The 24,640-nt window shown below is 36.0% G+C and overlaps 1 protein-coding gene across 1 annotated transcript in view; it reads right to left on the minus strand.

The window, feature by feature from the left end:
* Nucleotides 1–8,159: 8,159 nt before the first annotated feature.
* LOC129281574 (neurogenic locus notch homolog protein 1-like) overlaps nucleotides 8,160–24,640 on the minus strand; it is a 35,062-nt gene continuing 18,581 nt past the window's right edge. Inside the window, exons 12-22 of the mRNA XM_064113432.1 lie at nucleotides 16,552–16,665; nucleotides 16,210–16,323; nucleotides 15,832–15,945; nucleotides 14,755–14,868; nucleotides 14,153–14,266; nucleotides 13,170–13,294; nucleotides 12,486–12,714; nucleotides 11,801–11,947; nucleotides 10,545–10,837; nucleotides 9,561–9,617; nucleotides 8,160–8,509 (exon numbers count right to left, since the gene is read on the minus strand). Coding sequence (XP_063969502.1) covers nucleotides 8,483–8,509; nucleotides 9,561–9,617; nucleotides 10,545–10,837; nucleotides 11,801–11,947; nucleotides 12,486–12,714; nucleotides 13,170–13,294; nucleotides 14,153–14,266; nucleotides 14,755–14,868; nucleotides 15,832–15,945; nucleotides 16,210–16,323; nucleotides 16,552–16,665 — 1,448 coding nt within the window. The 3' untranslated portion in view covers nucleotides 8,160–8,482. The remainder of the gene's footprint in view (nucleotides 8,510–9,560; nucleotides 9,618–10,544; nucleotides 10,838–11,800; nucleotides 11,948–12,485; nucleotides 12,715–13,169; nucleotides 13,295–14,152; nucleotides 14,267–14,754; nucleotides 14,869–15,831; nucleotides 15,946–16,209; nucleotides 16,324–16,551; nucleotides 16,666–24,640) is intronic.

The following is a 24,640-nucleotide window of genomic DNA, read 5'->3' on the forward strand; positions in this document are numbered from 1 at the left end:
ACTTTACGCGCGTCATGCTCCGGCCCCGGCCCCCCTGGAAAAAATTCTGCGTAAGGCCATATTGATAATGAGATAAAAATAATGAAAATGAAAGTATACATAAATCAATGTGCCAGGCTCTTTAGAGCATGGCCGTATACAGAATTTCTTTCGGAGGAGGGGGGGGGGGGGAAGCAGACGCGTAAACGTTCTCAAGTTGAAAGCGACACAGCGAAGCGACCAAGCTTGTCATTTGGGCACTTTTTGGAGTTTTAAAAGTGAAATACGAAGGCTTTCGTGCACACTTTTGGTGAATTTTGTGATAATTTTCAATAGAAAAATAAGTTTTTAAAAAATTAGGGGTCATCATGCCCCCGTATTGTCGTTGCGAGCATTTTGGGGCCAGGGTGAAATCGCCCCAAACGCCTCAAACAGACACTCAAAAATGTATTTGAAGTGCATTATTAGAACTGAAACTTATCTCTACACCAGGAAAAATTAACTTAACAAAAAAAGCAACAAGAAATATTCATAAAAAGTAGAAGGGCCTGTACAAGTACACTGATATTTCACTCTCTCAGCTCATATGCACTTGATCGACTTCCATCGAGGATTCGGGCTAAATTCCGCCCGCCACTTCCGGGGACCAACCAACGTAGTATTTCGATGAAGAGCACTCCGTCGATTCACCGGTTGTCCCTACCGTACACGCGCGCCTATGGGGATTGTGAACTGTAGGAAAAATCGTATAAAATTACACTTTTTGATATTTCTACGAAGACGAAGTTATATAGAAAATGAAGAATATTACAATCAGACCATATCCCTAGAAAATTGCTTCAAGAAATGTCATTATGAAGAGGAAATGGACAAAAATTTGTGAAGAAAAATCACGAAAAAGGAAATCGCATCATGAATATTCATATCATGGGCGGTCCCACATTTGCATGTTATAGCGAGTTTTCCATTATTTAATAAATAATGGCATTATTTAATAAATAATGGCATTATTTAATAAATAATGGCATTATTTAATAAATAATGGTTATTTGTATATAAATAATGATTATTTGTATATAATGGCAAACTGTAAAAATTGTTTATAAATAATGATTAATGGGATATTGAAACAAAATTATTATTTATAAATAATGAAGTAGATATTTCATTATTTAACAAATAATCTTAATTTATTTATAAATAATGGAAAACTCGAACATTAAATAATGATTATTTATAAATAATGAGAATAATGGTGCACTCGAAAAAATTATTTATAAATAATGAAGTAGACGTTTTCATTATTTAACAAATAATCATTATTTATAAATAATGGAAAACTCAACAAATTATTTATAAATAATGAAAAACAAATAATCATTATTTATAAATAATGAAAAACAAATAATCATTATTTGTAAATAATGAAAAACAAATAATCATTATTTATAAATAATGAAAAACCAATTATCATTATTTATAAATAATGAAAAACAAATAATCATTATTTATAAATAATGAAAAACAAATAATCATTATTTGTAAATAATGAAAAACAAATAATCATTATTTATAAATAATGAAAAACAAATAATCATTATTTATAAATAATGAAAAACAAATAATCATTATTTATAAATAATGGAATGTCGAACTATTATTATTTACAAATAATGAAGTATTACTTGGAATTATATATAAATAATTAGAAATGATATTTTATATAATAGTAGTTATTTACAAATAAAATGTAAATTATATATAAATAATAGATATTATTTAATAAATAATGATTATATAACAAATAATTGTTCTATATAATATTGGTACATTCGGCGTCTCATATCATAATCCAAAGGTGGGCTCAGTGCGATCTGGCAGCAGTCTGGATTTTCGACGTACGTCTATCACCATCCTTTATCTGCCTGTGGTTTTTTCCGGGAAGCATAAACTACAAAAAAGCAGTCCATTGTCACAAAACGCCTTTCAACACATCAATATGGCGCGAAATTCCCTCACGCGCCACCAGTATATGCAAGTATTTGCCAATGTATTCAGAGTGTGCAAGATTACCCAAACGGCATATATACAAAATTCGACGCGAGATCTACATGACGTACACCAAACAATGAAATACAGGTATACGATATCTGGTAAGGTAAAGAGGAGCAAGTTTGTCACTAAAATAAGGGCGTAATTCTGCAACACACGTTTTGTTCGACTTCTTCTTCGCACTTGATAGTGATTGCCAGCTAATTCAGCGGGTTTTTTAGCTACCGTTCTGTAGACGAAGATATAACAAATTACGGTGAAGATTAACAAAGAATGACAAATGTACGGTCGGTAGAATCGATTGTCACTGGTGGACGATAATATCGTTGGCACAGATGCAGCTATCATGATCACCCAGGTTGCGAAGCAAATGATGACTCGACGGGGATTGGTAAGAATCTTCTTTGTGCCGAAGGGGTCGAGCTTGAAGGCGATGTATTGATCAACAGCCACGAACAGAACATTTGCAGTCGATACTAGACTTGAACTATTTACGAGGAGAAGTAGCGTGTGTAAGATCCATATTATCCCGCGATCCTGTAAGGAAAGAGAGTCGGAGAGTTGGTAAACTTAATTGTCCATGGGCATCACTCAGAACTTGAGAGGGGGGACAACACCCCGTTGGTTTTCCAGCTACTTTAAAGGTTATACCTAATTGTTATACTCCCATATCGTGCCATTTCACGCTGTGAGGTTTCATTTATTGTATATGGCATATATCCCTTCCCTTTTCTTCCCATTCTTCCCCTCGTCCCCTCTCCCTCCTCTATTCTTTTTCTTTCCCTTCTCTCCATCTTTTTTTTTTTTTTTTTTTTTTTTTTTTTTTTTTGGGGGGGGGGGGGGGCAAGGCCCCTCTGTCCCCTGGATCCACGCCTGAACCCAACACTCATTTTTAGGACTACCTAACATGATGGTGTAACCGTTATTTAACCATCTCATCTATTCTTACCACCATGCAAATATTTAAAGCTCAAACTACTAAAATTAAAACAAAATCTTATCTTTTGGTTATCATTCTCACTATTCCATAGTTTGATATAAATTTATATACATACCATTGTTCTCTTTACTCATTTCTTTCACAGCATATTTAAATAAAGAGTTGCCAAAGCTGTGGTATATGTAAAACTTCTCTCACACACAAACACACACACGCACCTCCCACACACACACTGTGATTATATAACACCGCAATTCTACTCAAACTGGTCAAGATAATAATCATACCTACCCAGGTAAAACCAAACAATCTCCATACATAGATACCGAGGTTGGCAATATCCAGCAGTAAGTCAGCGAGGACGATGCTGAAGGCGAATACGAAGTGCCTCTTTCTAAATCGATGACAGGCGATAGTGAGTAGCGTGATGGCCGTAATGACGATGCCAATAATTGATATGATCCCGGCTATGTGACTAAGAACACCGACTGCGTACCCATAGTAATAACACGGATTTGGCTGATTTCGCTCATACGAAGATGAATAAGTCTCATATGAAGAGAAATTATTTTCAATATCCATCCTAAAATTCGATTTTTTTCTTTTAAATCAGAGACCATGCGATTTAAACTCTGGCACAGTCGGAATCAGGTAGGCCTATATAGGAGTTATGAACGTGCTATCTACTCGACAATTAAATGTAAAAGCACATGATATTAATGTGATTCATGTATTATCGATGACGATATCGCCGAATCTTCCTGGTATCATTAATTGCACAAGGGGGAAATACGCAGACGTGTGAAAAATGAATTACGAAATATATATATATATATATATATATATATATATATATATATATATATATATATATATATATATATATATGCTTCGGCAAATCGAATAAAATAATCATAAGTAATAATATATATATATATATATATATATATATATATGTATGAATACACACACACCCACACACATATATATACACATATACATATGGGACGGAAATCAGAAAAGGAAACGAAATATGTAAAATCTTGCTCTTATTTGAAAATTCGAAAAATTCGCACTGTTAATCTTCTAATCTGCAATTATGAAAATAAATTAACAATTTTGCTCAACATGAACTTGGAGATAAAAGAGAAGCTCATGAGTTGCGGTTTTTCCCCAATAATTGATTGGTCTTTGCTGTATTTCAATGTTTCAACTATCGAAATCAGAATTGGGTATTAGGATTTTTTCCACTGTTATTTTAGCTGAATACAGATTTTAATTCGTAATAATTCTCGTCTTATTCCAGTTGAAGTGAAGGAAATCGAAAACGATATTAAAATAGTATTATTCTCTCTCTCTCTCTTTTACCGGTATAATATAAAAAGACAATAAGAATCAAATAGAATAGATTATGCCTGAGTGACAGGTAATGGAAATCACGAATAAAAAATATTGATAGCAAAATAAAAGCATTATTATTAGGTTTTCATATAATCTGTGTTATATAATATTGGATATCGTTATATGAATAATAGTGTCACATAATTATGTTGTTGGAATCGGGGAATGGAAGCCATTAAATGACATTTCACAATTCTCATTAGATGTGCAAACGTTCCTACCATTGAAAAGGAAGTATTTATGCCATGGCTTTGTTAAAATAGAACAATTACTCGATGAGTTCTTAAAATAACAAAAAATTATAGCCTTGTTCACTATACTTTAATCTACTGACAAGAAAATGACAAATCATACAGCAATAAAGATATTTGTATAATGTGTATTTAGGCCTAAGAATAAAGTTCTCGGTAATGATGACCAATTAACTCTTCTACATTTTATGATTTATATATTTTATCAATTTATCTGATAAAATAGAGAAATAGTGGTGAAGGTTTGACAAAAAAAAATCCATCACAGAGTAAGGCAGATTATGAATCTCGAGTTTTAAATGTGCAATGTCATGCAACAAGAAGCATTTCATATGTTATGTAATACATCAAACACTATTCACATTTAGTGCATATGAGGTGATTATCTGAAGAACAAAAAAATCAGTTTTGGTCGATTTTTTAGATGAAATGATATGATCCTTTACCTGTTGTGGGGTCCTCAAATAAGCCACCAGTTGTGTAGAAATGAACAGGAGAAAGGGAAACACACACCATAATCACACATAAAACAACAAAGCAAACGGAGAAGGTAACAGGAACTGAATTCACAAGAACATAATTGAGCGAAACTCGATGAAGTCTGGTTGTGCACTGATTTAAATACATTGCTGCTTTGCCACCGCAGGAGTCAGAATCATAGAGATTTACATATACTCAAATTATCAACCAATCGAACTAAAGAGAATGGATGAGCTTACTAAAATGTAAGAGTCCAATTCATAGAGTAACTGATAAGAGCTAAGTGTATTGAGATGAATAAAACACGTCGGGATGATGACCACATACTTTAGTAAGAATGTTGAACAAAAGAATCAGCTGTGAGTATGTAATGATTGAACACATCTGAATATGAAAAGACTGTCAAGAGAAGCAGGTTGAAAGTCAAAGGTAAATGGATGACATCGACAGTAAGCATCAAGAATGCATGTAATAATAATAATAATAATATAGGGTATTTATATTGCGCACATATCCACCTTGTTAGGTGCTCAAGGCGCTCCTATATTACCCGGCTAAGCTAGGCGTTCATAGCGCACACAGCTTTTTAAGGAATTAGTTCCTACCGGTACCCATTTACCTCACCTGGGTTGAGTGCAGCACATTGTGGATCAGTTTCTTGCCGAAGGAAATTACGCCATGGCTGGGATTCGAACCCACGACCCTCTGTTTCAAAGTCCGAAGACTAATCCACTGGGCCACAACGCTCCACAAAGCTGAACTGATGTAAACAAAGCTGAACTGATTATACCAAAGCTGTAACTGAGTAATGCGAAACGGCGTGCAAATGTTATCCAGGCTACCGTGACATTCGGGGGAAGTTCCGAATAGACCACTTCGTAGCTACTTGATGGACAATTTTGGTCAAATGACCTTTCATTTCTTTCATTATAATAGGCAGATTATGTAAGCATGCCTTACAGGATGAAGAAATTGTGATTAGAATAGCACGTCAATGAACACTCTGAAGGTATTTGTTGCATTCTAATTTAAATGCATTTACCATGTTGTTATAACAATGTACTTGGCCAACTGTGAAATACCAGTTGCTAGTGGACTCATTGTTGTTTTTGTGGATCTAATGAATACAATTTTGAATATAATGAAAAAAATATGAATAATCAATACATCAAAGTTGATGCTAATCTCATTAATATCAAACCACCATGTCACTTTCGTACCAAATGACCTTCTTCTGATCATGTGCAGGATGGAACTACGAAATGGCTCCGGATTGTGACGCTAAAGGTGGGCCCGGTCTCAGACGTAAATAATTATATCTGATTGATACACGTCTGTAAAAACTCAACACCCCCACACGTGCCCCCATACGGCCCTCACTCACACACACACAAACACACACACACACACACACATCCTCCCTCACGTGCATTACACTCTTTTCTCTCATCCTCCGAATGTTGACCTCCAAGGTTGGCCCCAGAAGTAAATGATTATATCAGAATGGTATGTACTTGTAAAATCCAGCACACACACACATACTTCCACCCACCCTCACACTCATTCACACATCCACATCAAGATATCTCTTCGCATTAACATACCTTTGAACGTGCATGCGCGCGCGCGAGCGTGTGTGTGTGTGTGTGGGGGGGGGGGTATATGCCTTAAATACACACTTAATCACCGTTTCGCATCGTAACGACGGCCCCCTCCGCACGGCTTAATCACTTACCATCTTAACCATGTCAAAGGTGATTTGTTCTAGGATAGCTCATGAATAAACTTATAGCATGTAAGGAGAGGAAAGTTACAACATAAACACAATCGGTTCTCAATTTCTTTTGTTTATGATTTAATTAGATAAAAAAACTGTCGAATAAAAAAAGTGATGTAATGCAACATCAAAATAATATTTAAAAACATGGTAAGATTTGGTACATTAAAAAGAAATAACATCTATTGTTGAAAGAGCAGGTTTTGTGAAAAAAAACATCAAAAATTAACAACCAGTTCATTGAGGCGAGACACGCAGTGAGACTAAAGTGTATAGGACAACACATAAGAATTCTGTCAATATCTTACACGAAAGATAATGTAATATTTCGACTGTATGCGCATGCGTATTTGAAGACAAATCCCTAGCAAGACAAAAATAATAATAATACAGATCATATTTTAAAGGGCGCTTAAATACAAGCGTTTGAAAAGTGCGTTGTTTCTGTTTATAACTTAAGCTTGGTCATGTTGGTAGCATTGTGAAATTAGCATGATACAAAAAGCGTATAAAAGAATTATGAATCAATTAACAATACCAGAGAAACAAAGCCGCCGTGCAACTCCAAATTGTCAGACATACAACTGAGTCATTCCAGATTCAAATTAACAATAACTTTCAACAAAATGAATTTGGGCAAAAAATAAAACAAGTGTGTACTAGAAGTGCATAACCATTACTACTCAAGAAAAAAAGTAGTGTTGGAATGAAGCGGAATAATGGACGTCTGACTTTTCTGAAGTGAACTAGAAAACGTGTTTTACGATGTATGATTTTATGATCTATCGGCAATATAGAAATGATATAGTAAGGTTCAGTGCTCTTAATCAGGTAAATAGATAAGTCCATATGCAGTAGTCCAGTTCAACTTAGATCATGGTCTATATTTGCTAAAATTATGGGAAGCCAATCACAGTAGCTTTGATGACATTGCCGTTTCTTCTGTTTACATTTTACTTTTTTACTATTTCGATGATTATTAGTAATGATTTGACTGGCGATTTTCTATGAATAGTCGTTCTCCGTGCAACCAGGCACGGTGGCTACATGTGGCAAAGACAAATAATACGATGATATAGAAAGCTTGCGATTTGCCTAACCATTTGGAATATCTAGTTGAAACTCTGTTGGCACCAGCAAAGCATGATTTAGATTTAGATTTTAAGATTTAGATCTATTTATCTTCTGTCTACTAAATGTATTAAAACAAATATGAAGTACAATAATAAACATAACAATTGTTGTTGTACCCTGAAAGCCAAATGAAAAATACATTCAATTCATTTCAACTAAACATTTATTCTCTTCCGATTGACATTTCATCCATTTTCATCCAGAATATACAAATAAATAATATCATGAACAAACAAAGGATGCAAAAGTATGTAAATCATGTATACGGACGAAGGCGTAAAAACCAAGAAAGCAGGGGGAAAGCGTAGAAAACCCCACATCGCGTCTGGCACTTATGTCAAACTGGAGCAGTATAGTTGGTCAAATTGGGTCAAACCCATTTTTTCGTGAGATATGAAATAAATTAATTTGAATATTTATGGTGTCTGTTTGGAATGATGCAATTTGCTCTCTTTCTTCATGTATTCACTAGTCATGGTAGTATTGCCCACGTGTCTGTTAGAAATGACAAAAAAGATACACTATAATAATGGCAGGGTATGAAGCAAATAGGGCATTTTTGCAATCACTAATCAGACGCTTTCTTCAACGCACCAACTCATTTGAAAGTAAAATCGCAATGGACAGCTGAGAGGTTTTGTCGAAAGTTAGTGGACAGCAGATCGTTCGAAGATTTGGCCTGGACGAAAAATTGCAAATATGTCGTTTGTCTAGGGAAGCGTTTTACGGAATGACCTGTGGGACGTTTTATCCGACATTTACCGTAGTAGCAGTGCCTTTCACCCAATCAGAATCAAGGAAAGCTGTCAGAACAAAAATGTTGATGAAATCCTCTCCTTGACGACAATGCAGTTCCGAATCACCGATTTTCGACAAAGGCTGTTTTGTCATTGAAGGGCTTTTAGCAAAATATTATGTGTGTTACAGAAAGCGTCTGCGTATGGATTGCGAAAATTCCCTCAATGAATAGGTTGTGAGGTTAAAAGGCTATGCAGGTAGGCCATCATCATTAATTCACCAATATCTACCAACAACATTATGACATGAATAAGGGAAACCCAAAATCACAAACGAGGAAAGTTTTCATTCATAATAGGATTTAATATAAGTTAGGACATTTCGAATTTTCACCAAACCAGCATATGTTCATCCTGGTCTGTATGCAGATGAATCTGTTAGGACTACTGCACAAACTGATTCTAATAATGGTGTTGTTTTACAGACTGCACTAACAGCCCAAAGACACTTATTGCGCTAGAACAACAGCTCTCTTCACAAGACAAGCTATTATTAAAAAGAAAATAATATTCTACAAAAACCTTTAAATTATAAAATCTAGTCATTATTTTTTGTATCATTATTGAGAGAATAAGGATAAAAATAAGTGTAGACATCTCGATCCAGGATGGAGGAACATGGTAATAAGTGCACTTTCTGGCAAAACAGCCCGTGTACTTCTGTTACGTGTTACTTTTACTGAATTTCTACTCTGTTGTATACTTTTTTGTTGTTAAAATTGATGAATGAAATATTTTTACTAGCTTACCGATCCACTCTTTCCTGTCGCCATGTAGACTCGATTAAATCCGTGATTATCATATACCTAAAAACAGAAACAGAAAGAAATTGTGATGGGGAAAAAATGTTTGTTTACATTCTCTTACAATGCGGAACTACCAGTCAAAAAAATGTGGGTATATTCTTAATTCAAGGGATATCTTCAACGCCTATAATTCCGTTGATGCTGTGAAAAATATAATATGGGGTCGTTTACGATGCCTACACAATAAAAACAGGTTTAAAAAAAGATCAATTGGAAAAAGAGTCATCACGGCCATTCCCTTCGCTACTGCAATATACCCTTTCTCCTCATAGAAATGGGTGTTACCATATATAACTTTTAAAAATCATAAAAATATGGACAAAAGTGGAGGGATTGTTTGCTACCAGTGGATAGAAAATATATCTGACTATTCAAATTGGACCAGAAAAGGGTATGTTGACGGGCCCATTTCGAAAATATAATGACATATATGAAACATCTCGTGACGGGATCTTATTCATCACTTGAAGCGGTAAAAAAGCCCTAATTCTTCCGTCATTCAAATAGTTCCAAGAGCCAAGTCATGTATTTCTTCCCCACTTGGACAAAGGGGTTCAGTGATTGCCCTCCCTAGAATCAGTGTTAGATAATGTGTATCATACTGTATGCATATACTTTTGTCAATCAGACATATCGAATTAAAAATCTCGGTAATGGGTTGGGTCGTATGAATATCGTCTGCCTTCCTGTTTTAATTAGGCCCGTGAAACCTGAAATATTTAATGGGCCGACAGGCGGCTTATTGAGTCTAAGATCCCATTCTTTCTTGAACTTTCTCTTAGGCCAGTTTAGGAAAACAGTTTAGAAGATTGCTTCCAAAACCGCTTCGAACGTCCCCACTACACGTTTAACTAGTTTCCACTAAATTAGTTTTAGGACCGTAATGAAAACGAGACCTAACTAGGACCAACAGGAATTTAGACTCACTCCCGAGAAGTAGAGTCCTTCATCATCGCCTGGTTTCTCCACGGAGCCCATCTCCATATCAGATCTGTGTTTGCTCCCTGCGTAAGTATCTTTGTCTTGCCAAGGAATCACAGCCGGTCCCGCCTCTGGCATCATGCCCAGTTTGCTGATGGGCGACGTTGCCGCCATTCTGCGGTGATACATCATCTGACGCCTCGCTGCGAGTGTACATAAGCTCAGGACGACGACCACCAATACGATGACGACACCCCCGACAGCCAGGCCTACAATGGCCCCTTCACTCATACCATTAGCTGAATCAAAGAGTAATTGTACCAATTCACATTAGACATTACACAGTATATACGTCTATAACAATAAATCATCTTTTCCCAGTAAGGCACACACAATGCTCTTTAAATCATAATATCGTAAGGGGTTCTTAATCAAAGTATTAGCTGAAAACATGCATGTGACCATTCATTCCTTGGCAAGCCTGATAATGATTGTGATGAAAGGTCCAAGCAAAGATTAATAACCCATTCCGAAGTGAATAACATCTTTAAAAAAAATAATTAGAAGTAGTGCTAACGTTAAGCGCAACAGCAAAGATAAGTGCAGCCTCCGCCTAGATTATAGCCTATAGCCGAATAAAAAAAGTACGATCAGACGATGGGTAGTAGTGGTAAGAGGCAGAGGGAAGGAAAATAATAGTAAAAACTACAAGTGGAATACATCCGGTGAGTTTATTGTTGCTGTTTTGGCAGAACTAGTGGTTTCAATTATCAATGTAAATGTTACAATACCTATATCTTCATCATCATCATCTGACTCTTCGTCGACATCATCACGTCGTCATCATCAGCACCACAATCACCTTCATCGTCACCACCACGAATAATATCACCATCATCAGCGCCATGACCGTGAAACCATTTATCATCAACCATTCAAGCAATTCATTATCCTGTTTGGAATTCGATTTAACCAGGGACGTCCCTGATTTAACTGGGACTAATCTGTAGGCTTAGGGGGTGTTGCAAGAAAATATTTGCAATCAATCGCAAATACTATGTTGTAATATTACAATGAATATATCAATTTTAGCTAGAGTAAATCAGATAACACTTCTTCATATAAGAAGCAGTTCAGCAATCAATCATAAATTTACAATCAATTAAAAGAGATGTGATTGATTTAGGCACGAAAATAGACTTGCAATTGATCGCAAGTTTCTTGCAACGCCCCATTAGTCAAGAATTCCTTCAGGGTATTACCTTCACACTGCGTTCCTGGATCCGACCCGTTAGGGCTGGTATCGGTGTATCCGGAAAGACAGGTACAGTTGTAGCTGCCTTCTAGGTTGGTACACTCTGCATTCGTGCTACAGTCATTCAGTGTGATGTTAGAACACTCGTCAATGTCTGGAAAGATTAAAAAATATATACATGTAGATAGACATACAGACGGATAGATAGATTGATAAATAGGTAGATAGATTTATAGATAGATATATACATACATTATCTGTTAACAAAATGCAGTCAAACATTACAAGATGAAACATTTACAAGATATTCAGTCAAACATAAAAGTAAAATAATAAACATAATAAGAATGAAGTGAATCGCTTGGGTTTATAGCTGAAACTAGAAGGATATGCATGAAATTGATAATAATGGTGCTAAATGGATTTATACAGCGTAGCATCTTTTCCAGAGAACGCACATATTACAACACTAGTTTTAGATTGACCTGCTGCTTCTTCAGCGGCAGTCAGTGCATTCAAGGAATTAATCCTCGACCTCACCTGGGTTGCGCGCAGCACAATAGGGATAAATTCCATGCTGAAGAAAAACACGCCATGGCTTGGATTCCCACCAAGTGTGTAAAAAACATGCCCGTGGCAGATCAGTGATGAAACAAACAATCAATGAAATGTGTGATATGCACTGGACTCACCGGAAATGATTGTTCTCTCTGGATCCACCAAGATTCCATATGTTGTATTACTATCTTGAAGATCAGCTGTAAGGGCCTCAGCTACTTCTGTCCGTGTCGGAGTCTGTTCAGACTCAGGATCATCCTCAAACATGCTTTCAACATCAACTTCAAGACTTCCAAGTCGCCAGGAGTTGAACCTGATGCCGTAGAAGCGGTTGCCATACCTTGGCCGGAAAATGCTATACAGCTTTTGAGAGGAAGGTTGAAAACAGGGCCAACAGAATAAATGTAGGTCAATGTGTCTTTTCTGTGTGTAGAAATTTCGTAAGGATATCTTCATTTAACAATGACTGCCCTATAGGCACTACTATTTATTCAAACAAGTAAAATAATAAGGATTGCTCATTTGTTTGGTCATGGAAGGATTGAACTAATGCCCATAAAATAATACATGGTCTACATTGATAAGTATATTATCAACCGGCTCATGGTTCGAGAATAGCAAATTTGGTATTCATGGTCTAGTTAGGAATTTTTATTCATTCATATCTTTGTTTTAAGTACTTGTAATAGCTGATAATGATTTTGCTCATGAATAAAATATCCTGTTCCGAGGCGCACAGTATATATCATCGTTGTTTACAGAAATCTAATTCTAAGATGCATAAACATTTGTTTTCATATTACGAGTTACCAGCTTACCATTAGAATAATTCGTTGTCTGATGGCCAATGCGTATGGGGTGTCAGGGTTATTGACAATGTCCTCAAACGATGTGATATCGTCCAAGACCACGATGGCAATAAAGATTGAGAAGGTGTAAGGTCCTTTGATCAAAGATGAAAAAAAAAATGTCAGTCATTCATCTGTAAGGCTTAGTGTAAAAAGCGCGGTTTGTTACTAGTAAACGGAGCGTTAATCGGCGCATGATATGGCGCGTTAATCGGCGCGTGATATGGCGCGTTAATCGGCACGTTAAAGTGAATAGAATGAATAAAATGAATCAATAAATGAAATTAAAAAAAAAGATGGAAACAGAAAATCAATTAAATAAAAATTAAGCTTGTTCTGATAAAATTTGTAGACCTTTTTTTTTCCTTGTCTGGGCTTGCGCTTGTAAACAACAAGTTAATCTTTGTTAATTGAGTTTCCATTGAAAGAAAACCACCGGTGTACAGCTCTTATTCCCAGTGCAAGGTAAATTTTTAATTGACCATGTGCGCCAAGTGTAAGTGCAATGAGCCCAACATTTCGGCGATACTGAAACGAAACTTGCGGTAACTTCAGCCGTATTTTTTTTGGAAAGTTCATTTTCTTATGAAAACCGCAAAACTGAGTCAATATATTAATATCGTAAACTATGTAATACTATTTCTCACTCTCATGCACAATGTAGTCTATTTCGGGTCGTTAGTATTTTGGCTGGTTATATCGAGGGTAGGACCAAGGGAAACAGGAAAGAAGCCGGTGGAGGAGGAGAGTAGAAGGGTCGGGTTCAGAATGGAGCATGCACTTTATCGTGCAAAGTGGAGGGAGGGGTAAGGGTAATTGCCGCTATTATGTACGGTGCAAAAAACCGGATTAAAAATGATGCACAACTGACTTTTTTCATGTCTATTTGCGATTTTGAACTTTGAAAGCGGTTCCTGAAAATTTATGGTAAACGTTTAGCAGGGTGAACTTACTCCTACATTGCCCGTTTGATGTTCTTACAAGATTGCTTCTGCATTCACACATGTCAGTATCAGGATTGCAAACTTCTCCCCTACCGCATTCAGTTGTGCTACATGCAGGCTTAGCTGTAACCATGATCATTAAGTGACGTCACAGAGGCCATCAAGAGAGAAGGTCATTTCAAATAATGAGAAAAAAACCCAATCGTTATTGTAAATAGGCGTATATGTTTGGCAAATGAAAATTGATGAATTGAGATCATTGTTCATAATAATACTAAACTTTATGTTAATTTCTTTTGTTTTGTGAATATCATCATTATCACGTAATAATCGTTAACTGCAAAGACGATGACTTTTACTGGAAATATCAAACAATTCTTCTAATCTCACTTTATCTCAATATACTTTCAATGTAATCTGATCCCTTGCAAGTACTTGGCAACTGGCATAATAGAAGATACTATATGTATTAAATCTTTTGAATATAATTGTAAACGTGTAATGGTATCGTTTATAAACCAACTGATAGCACGAACCGTTCCCTTATGATTACTTGAGCATGGGCGAATTAAGATAAAATGTACGTGAAATTGTATTGCTTATAAACCTACCGATCTCACAATCTGTTCCCTCGTGTGTACTTGGGCACTGACATAAGTAAACAGCGTTACCGGAAGAGCACGTCCCTCCATTTCTACAAGGTTGGGCATCGCATGGGTCAATCTCTGGGAAAGATGTAGATGTTGAAAAATAAACCACAAGAGAAGATTCTTGTCACTTTAAAAAGAAATCAGGGAAATTAACCGAACTTAAAGGGATACTCCGGGCTGAACATAATCTGATATTAACAGATAGAGAAAAATCAGACAAACAAAACACTGAAATTTGATCAAAATCGGAAAAGGATTAACAAAATTATGGCACTCTAAAGATTTGCATTATTCCGGTGAAACAGCTCTTGGCATGTCTTCATAAATATTTAATGATCAAATTGATGATGTCATATTCCCACTTGTTCTTTTGTATTTTATTATATAAAAATTAGGTTTTACTCAAAATCTTTCTACCAAGAACCGAAAAATAAATGAGACACATTATTCACACATGTATGAACAAAATGAAACAATTATGATTTCATGTAATAACATTAAAAAAGGCAAGTGGGGATGTGACATCATCAGTGCATCTAATGAATAATCATGATGACGCGCATATAATTATTTTCACAAAATATTGCTAAACTTAAAGAATCAATAGCTTCGTTGTTGTCCGATTTCGATGAAAACTTCAGCATATTGCTCTATGAATTTTACTCTTTAATTTAGACATAAATATTTTCTGACCGGAGTACCCCTTTAAGAACATTACAACCTCATTCACACACACACACACACACCCTCACACACACCCATCCTCACAACCACATCCACGCACATATGGAGCGAGAAGATAGGATAGAGAGAAGAGACAAAGAGAGGGTAGAGGAAACCTCATCATAATTGGAGGGTGAATTGCAAAATCTTCTATATCTCACACTAATTAAATTAACATGTGATCATCGCTTATGTCTACAAACCGTCTTTATTTGGAAACAAATTGCCTTACATCACTCTGGAAACATATTTAACTAATTATATTCCTGCACCAAAAAATCACACAGACATTTTAAATATGCTGCAATGCTCTACCTGTTTCACAGTTTGTTCCGGTATGAGTGTTTTGACATTGACACGAGTATTGACCATCAGCAGAAGAGCATATCCCTCCATTTTGACACTGTGATGAATCGCAGGGGTCAAACACTGGAAAAAGATACCAATGAAAATAATCATAAAGGATATATCATTAAGTAGTTTAAAATAGACGTAAACGAACTCTTAAAGAGAAAGAGAGACAAAAACAAAAAGCGAAATGGAAATAGAGAGTAGGAAATAAAGAAGAGAGAAACATCGAGAGAGGGAGAGAGAGAGGGGGGAGGAAGAATATTAGAAAGATGAGGTATGTAGATAAGAACAAATAAACCCCGTGTACAGTGTAATAAAAAAGTATCTAAATCATTACTTTACCTGTTTCACAGTTTGATCCAATATGAGTGTTTGGACATTGGCATGAGTATTGACCATCAGCAGAAGAGCATATTCCTCCATTCTGACAGGGTGATGAATTGCAGGGGTCAAACACTGAAGAAAAAAAATCAATGAAAATAATAAAGAGGGACAAACCATTAACATGTTATTAATACAAACTATGTAAAAGGAGTCTCTAGACACGCAAAGCCACTCTTTCTCACACATATGAAGGACATCTGGCGATAGCACACAAAGATAATATCAAACATCTTTAGAAAGGGTGTCTAAATCTGTTTAGACTAAGACTGAAATTGCAAAAAAGACACTGCCATTCTTTACCTGTTTCACAGTTTGTTCCAATATGAGTGTTTGGACATTGACATGAGTATTGACCATCAGCAGAAGAGCATATTCCTCCATTTTGACAGGGTGATGAATCGCAGGGGTCAAACACTGAAAAAAAATATAAATGAAAATAATCAAGAGGGACAAACCATTAACATGTTATCAATGCAAACTATGTAAAAGGAATCTCTAGACACGCAAAGCCACTCTTTCTCACACATAGGAAGGATATCTGGCGGTAGCACACAAAGATAACATAAAACATCTTTAGAAATGGTGTCTAAAAATGTTTAGACTAAGACTGAAATTGCAAAAAAGACACTGCCATTCTTTACCTGCTTCACAGTTTGTTCCAATATGAGTATTTGGACATTGGCATGAGTATTGACCATCAGCAGGAGAGCATATTCCTCCATTTTGACAGGGTGATGAATCGCAGGGGTCAAACACTGGAAAAAGATACCAATGAAAATAATCATAAAGGATGTATCATTAATTAGTTTAAAATAGACGTAAACAAACTCTTAAAGAGAAAGAGAGACAAAAACAAAAAGCAAAATAGAAATAGAGAGTAGGAAATAAAGAAGAGAGAAACATCGAGAGAGCGAGAGAGAGAAGGGGGAGGGGAAGGGAGGGAGGAAGAATATTAGAAAGATGAGGTATGTAGAAAAGAACAAATAAACCCCGTGTACAGTGTAATAAAAAAGTATCTAAATAATTACAGGAGTTAAGGTACATTACTTTACCTGTTTCACAGTTTGTTCCAATATGAGTGTTTGGACATTGGCATGAGTATTGACCATCAGCAGGAGAGCATATTCCTCCATTCTGACAGGGTGATGAATCGCAGGGGTCAAACACTGAAAAAAGATACCAATGAAAATATTCAAGAGGGATAAACAATTAACATGTTATTAATACAAACTTCACGCGCGTAGAGCCAGATGCAAACTACAAGACTGTAAAGTAACATTTTCAAAAAAAATAATTGCTTATATTTATCATTTATGGAAATAATCATATGATATTTGCCCTATTTTTTGTGTATGTTTATACGTTTAACTCAATTTATAAAGCTAGAAAGTCAAAAAGGGGCCTAAGCTTTCGATCCTAGCAGAATCTTCGTCGGAGGCAAAATGACCATTTTGCCTCCGACGAAGATTCTGCTAGGATCGAAAGCTTAGGCCCCTTTTTGACTTTCTAATTTACTCCATTGGCTCTTTTTTATTAGATAAGCAGTTTTCAGCAGCTTCTTTTTGCAATTTATAAAGCTAGTAGAATGCTAATTTTTGGTGAACATATAGATTTTTACATTTATAACAAAAATCTAGAAGAAAAATGCCGACAAAATAATTAATTTCTTCTGCATCTTATTGTTTTTAAATTCTTATGTATTTTTTTTCAAACCTTTTATTTAAATTGTTTTTTCAATGAACTTTGTTGGGGACATTTTTGCGATCATGAATAGCAAAAAAAAATTAATCCATCTAAACTAACAAAAGTAAAACTAATCAAACATTTATGATTTTTGGTTTAAAAACACAATTTGCTTTGACTTTGTACACGAAATCACGTTTTTGAGCAATTTTGGGACCGACATGCGCTTATAAAATATTGCGTAATTTCAAAACCGCGTACCCAGGCATCGCACATTTGGTCTCAAAAGATGACCAAGACTTAAAAGTAAAAGGTCGGCGAGCTGCGCAGTCAAAAAAATTTGCACAGCGGTGTAGCGGTGAAATATCGAGGGGAGGGGTCAAATTGACCCCCTCGGTTTAATAAGGGTTAAGACAAGCAGGAAAAGAGAGAGATAGAGAGAGAAAGATTAAACGGAGAGAGGAGGAGGAGGGAGAGTGGAGATAAGAAAGACAAAAAAAATAATGGGTAATGAATTGCAGGGGTCAATTGCTGATAAGAAATCAATGAATTTAATGAAGAAGAAAAAATCAATAACAGACAAACAAAATATGTAAAAGGAGTCTCTAGACACATACACAGGAAGGAGATTTTAGGAGTGAATGCAGAGTAAACATAAGACATAATTATCTAAAAAGAATATTTAATTGGTTTTAAACACTGAAGTTGCAAAAAAAATACTGCCGTTCTTTACCTGTTTCACAGTTTGTTCCAGTATGAGTGTTTGGACATTGACATGAGTATTGACCATCAGCGGAAGAGCATATCCCTCCATTTTGACAGGGTGATGAATCGCAGGGGTCAAACACTGATCAAATATAAAAATGAAATAATCAAGAAGGATAAATCATTATTAGATATACAAAATATGTAAGAGAAGTCTCTTGACACACATTCTTACTTTCTCTCACACACAGGAAGGAGATTTGAGGAGTGCATACTAATGTAATATTAAACCTCTTTGGAAAGAGTGTCTACTTGGTTTTAAACTAGCACTGTAATTGCAAAGATTCTGCCATTCTTTACCTGTTTCACAGTTTGTTCCAGTATGAGTGTTTGGACATTGACATGAGTATTGACCATCAGCAGGAGAGCATAATCCTCCATTTTGACAGGGTGATGAATCGCAGGGGCCAAACACTGAAAAAAGATACCAATGAGAATATTCAAGAGGGGTAAACCATTAACATGTTATTAATACAAACTATGTAAAATTAGTCTCTAGACATGCAAAGCCACACACCCTCACATAGGAAGGAGATCTGGCGATAGAATACAAAGATAATATAAAACATCTTTAGAAAGACTGTCTAAATCTTTCTAGACTAACACTAAAATTGCAAAAAAGACATTGCCATTCTTTACCTGTTTCACAGTTTGTTCCAATATGAGTGTTTGGACATTGACATGAGTATTGACCATCAGCGGAAGAGCATATTCCTCCATTTTGACAGGGTGATGAATCGCAGGGGTCAAACACTGATCAAATATAAAAGTGAAATAATCAAGAAGGATAAATCATTATTAGATATACAAAATATGTATGAGAAGTCTCTTGACACACATTCTTACTTTCTCTCACACACAGGAAGGAGATTTGAGGAGTGCATACTAATGTAATATAAAACCTCTTTGGAAAGAGTGTCTACTTGGTTTTAAACTAGCACTGTAATTGCAAAGATTCTGTCATTCTTTATCTGTTTCACCGCAGTTTGTTCCAATATGAGTGTTTGAACATTGGCATGAGTATTGACCATCAGCAGAAGTATGTAAAAGGAGTCTCTAGACACATACACAGGAAGGAGATTTTAGGAGTGAATGCAGAGTAAACATAAGACATAATTATCTAAAAAGAATATCTAATTGGTTTTAAACACTGTAGTTGCAAAAAAAATACTGCCGTTCTTTACCTGTTTCACAGTTTGTTCCAGTATGAGTGTTTGGACATTGACATGAGTATTGACCATCAGCGGAAGAGCATATCCCTCCATTTTGACAGGGTGATGAATCGCAGGGGTCAAACACTGTTCAAATATAAAAATGAAATAATCAAGAAGGATAAATAATTATTAGATATACAAAATATGTAAGAGCAGTCTCTTGACACACATTCTTACTTTCTCTCACACACAGGAAGGAGATTTGAGGAGTGCATACTAATGTAATATAAAACCTCTTTGGAAAGAGTGTCTACTTGGTTTTAAACTAGCACTGTAATTGCAAAGATTCTGTCATTCTTTACCTGTTTCACCGCAGTTTGTTCCAGTATGCGTGTTTGGACATTGACATGAGTATTGACCATCAGCAGAAGAGCATATCCCTCCATTTTGACAGGGTGATGAACCGCAGGGGTCAAACACTGAAAAAAAAAATCAATGAAAATAATCAAGAGAGACAAACAATTAACATGTTATTAATACAAACTATGTAAAATGAGTATCTAGACATGCAAAGCCACAATCCCTCACACGTAAGGACATTTGGCGATAGCATACAGAGATAATATAAAACATCTTTAGAAAGAGTGTCTAAATCTTTTGAGACAAACACTAAAATTGCAAAAAAGACATTGCCATTCTTTACCTGTTTCACAGTTTGTTCCAATATGAGTGTTTGGACATTGGCATGAGTATTGACCATCAGCAGAAGAGCATATTCCTCCGTTTTGACAGGGTGATGAATCGCAGGGGTCAAACACTGATAAAAAAGGACCCATAAAATTACATAAATAAGGAATATATTACTTAGGGATGTATAAAAGATCATCATATATCTTTAACCGTATCTTAGGTGGGCTCTTAGCTGGGCTATTTTAGACCAACATAATATGGGGGGGGGGTCAATATGACCCCCCTCAGATCTCAGCCGTTGATCGCGCGATCACCGCGAAAATTTTTACGCGCGTAGAACCAGGGGCCCGTTTCATAAAACATTTGCCGCAGCGGCAACTCCCATTTTCTGCGGCAAATCTGTGTTTCTGCGGCAAATCTCAAAACAGCGTCAAGTTTCCGTTTCATAAAACTTTGCCGCAGATACTTTCTGCGGCAAATGACAATTTCAGCGGCAATATTTGACGCAGCTCAAGGAGCTGCGGCAAATGACAATTTCTGCGGCAAATTTGACGCAGCTATTTGAGCTGAGTCAAATATTGCCGCAGAAACAGCTTTTTCATCAAAATACCAACAATTTTGAGGGCCTAAGAGCCATATTGCTCAATTTTTTGATGATTTTGATTTGATAAATTGCTTTTTGTCATTCTAAATAGAAAATACATGTATTTTTACTCATTGACAAATAAGAAGTAGATATTTATTGAATCACCATTCATTCTTTTTAAAGTCAAATTTATTTCAATAAATAGATTCATAGGGAACATACATTGTTTACACTTTCAAAAAAGCTTTTCTTTATCCTGTAAAAGAATGAACAAATGATGTCTCATTTTTTAAAAGATGTTTCCTCATTGGCTTTTGAGTTTCAATTAAATTCATTTCATAAGTGCTGTTGTTGCTGCTGCTGTTGGTTTTTGCTGATATGTTTGTTGAAACTCTTGCTGAAGTTGTAGTTGCTGTTCCCGGAGTGGTTGTTGGACATCTTGATATTGTTGAGGTTGCCGGTGTGGTTTTTGCACCTCCTGCAGAAATTGTTTACGCTGCTGTTGTTGTTGCTGTTGGTCAATGCTGTCGTTACATCTCCTGTGTGGTTGCTGCTGTTTTTGCTCCTGCTGCTGTTCATGTGATTGAAGTACCTGAAATTGAAATTAATTTATAATGCATATAAGCAAGATACCAAATTTATTCCTAATTTCATTTTCATTGTTAACCCTTAATAGACTGGGGGGGGGGGGGGGGTGGAGGCACTTTTTGATACTTTGCAAGATTTCTCCAAATGGACAAGATCCTCATGATCAGGCACCCCCTGGGATGATCTACCAGAATAGCCTCACCTAGTAAGGTGTATTTTGTACTCATTACATTCAGTTGATTTTGCATGAACTCAATTCATCGAATGAATGTTAAGGGTCTACCAGTAAAAAATTCTGTGAGCTTCTTCGGGTAATTAATCTTTCTGAGTCATTTTACTCCTTTACTGACAAATTAATAATTAAAAACATGATGAAGTGAATTTGACAGTAATTTGACATGTTGCATCTTAGATGGTAGTGGTGGGGGTCAATAATTATAGAAATGCAGAATATTCATGTACCAATTTGGCAAGAGAAAGCAAGTCACGCCAATAATTTATTAATATTAATAATCTACCAATGATTGATATTGGTTTGTTATTTTTGCAGCTGAAAAAACAAGAATTCATCAACACCTCAAACTTAGAGTTTAATTCTAAAATTTGGACTGGATTCTTGACAAAGAGCAATTCAAGAAGACAAAAATCATTCAAATTGTTATGTGACTTACTTTCTATGCCTAAGTGAATCAGAATTATGTTTAACTTACGGGTTAAATCACATTTCTAGGCTCTTTGTCTGGCTCTCCAAACCCTTCAGTCCTTGAATTTGGCATGGCTTTCTGATACTATCTTGTGTCTTTCTGGAAATGCGGACAAAGCCTCACCTGAAGGAATAAATTAAATTGAAATTTTCAAAAAATGTTTGGCACTGTTATTTTTTTCTCATATGTATACATTGCATGAATATCAAAAGGAAATAAAAGGAAACATGGTTTGACTTCTAGCTCTTATCATGGGGGGGGGGGGTAAAGTGGTCAAGATGGGTTAATAAACAAAAATGCAAACATGCAACAGTAAATAATATCAAAGGTATCTCTGGTTGAGAAATGTCACTTCATATGCTATGCAATTATTTCTCATAATTTATCTTGCACACACATGTACACGTAGTGAGGATGGGTGAGGGAGAGAGAGCATTGTCATCATACATGCAAAAAAGTATTAAATCCATCACTGGCAAATAGATAGGGGCCGTGCCCCCCCCCCCCCCCCCTCCCCCCCCCCATGTTTCATGACCAAGAACAAAGAGAGAAAAAGAACAGGAAAGGGTTAAATAGTATATCATTTTCTGAATATTACGTCAAATCTTTCCAAAAATTCAATTTCTGTATTTAAAATTCAACAATTTTGCTCGCTCCCTCGCATCTTTTGAGAACTTTTGTTCCATCAGCCATATTTAGCTCCCTTAAAATATTTGGCTCATTACGCCACTGAAATCCATTGTAAGAATTTTATGGATGCTTAATGTAAAATTAATCTAACCCTTATAAGACTGTCAGGGTATTTTGGAGGCAGGAAAGATGGGCGGAAGGGGGGTGGGGGCCCTCAAGATCTTGACCGTTAATTGCGCACTTGTGACAAAATGCAACATGCCTGTCACAGATGAAAAAAATGTAAATTTGAGTGTTCTAAAATTATTTAAATTTATTTCTAATTAACACATTTTACTAATTCATGCATGAAATCAGAATTTGGCTGGAAATCTATAAACAAAGCCCTTGAAGTGTCATTTTTTTCAGACATATAAAAATTAATTGATATCAAATCCCTTTCATCTGTAGATTTGGGTTTTTTTTCACTTTTTTTATATCGTTGACAAAATTTTGTGATCATAAGCAACATGAAATCAATTGATTTCAGTCAGTAAAAAATAAATTTTAATCGGTATGATACAATTATGAATTTTGGCTAGAAATAGAATTTGCATTGGATTTGTTCATGAAATCACATGTTTAAGCAATTCTGACATGTACTTACATAACGTTGCATAATTTCACAACCGGGTACCCCGGTGTCACAAATTTGTCTGAAAACTCATGAAACTTGAAAAAAAAGTCACAAGACGCGGCATCACGTTTCACATTGTGGATTTATCGCGAAAAAATGCTGCCCCCCCCCACCGCTTTTTAGGGTTAAATCAGACTGCACATCATGATGGGTTTTACTGATATTCATTCTGCAACCCATATTTCACAGACTATCCATCATTTTGTTATCATATATCTGACATTGATTTTTACCTGTGGCTGCATGTTAGTCTCTGTATTTCTACAACTGTGGCCAAATATTGTGCTACAAGTACACGTTCATCAGATTGGCCCCAGGCACTTTTCTTATTGTAGGAGACCAGCAAGCCCTGGCTTTGAAGTTGCGGGTTTATCCTTCTCCAGCTGCAATAGCTGGTCAGTTGAGGACTTGGGGGCTTTGTGTCAGGAGTGGTCTTGGTAGTGGCGGTGGCAATAGCGATGGCAGAAGCAGACTTGGTGGTGGTGGTCACATCAGCAGAACTGATGGTGGTGGCAGCAGTGGTGGACCATCAATGGTGGTGGTGACTGCAATTGCAGCATTGGTGATGGTAGTACACACCTCATCACAACCAACATTTGCTCCTGTTGCCACGCAGCTGGTCTCCGTCTATTATGTTAGAATAAACATCAAAACATTTGATTATAAACGCATCAACTTTAGAACACCAGTATATTGATTATAAAACTCGTAGATATGGCAGTCAAAGCGTAAAATGAACTCACTCAGAAGAGTAAATGTGCCTTCGTCTAATAGAATTTTAGACCACCTTGACGATGTTATTATGCTCCGAGCAAGGTTTTTATTTGACAATGGTCAGAGAGGAACATGGATTTAAATGTCAGAATACAACTCTTATCATTGGTTGATCAATCGGACTGTAAAATACCCCATT

The sequence above is a fragment of the Lytechinus pictus genome, chromosome 18 (assembly GCF_037042905.1).
Source record: "Lytechinus pictus isolate F3 Inbred chromosome 18, Lp3.0, whole genome shotgun sequence".
In the NCBI taxonomy this organism is placed as follows: Eukaryota; Metazoa; Echinodermata; class Echinoidea; order Temnopleuroida; family Toxopneustidae; genus Lytechinus; species Lytechinus pictus.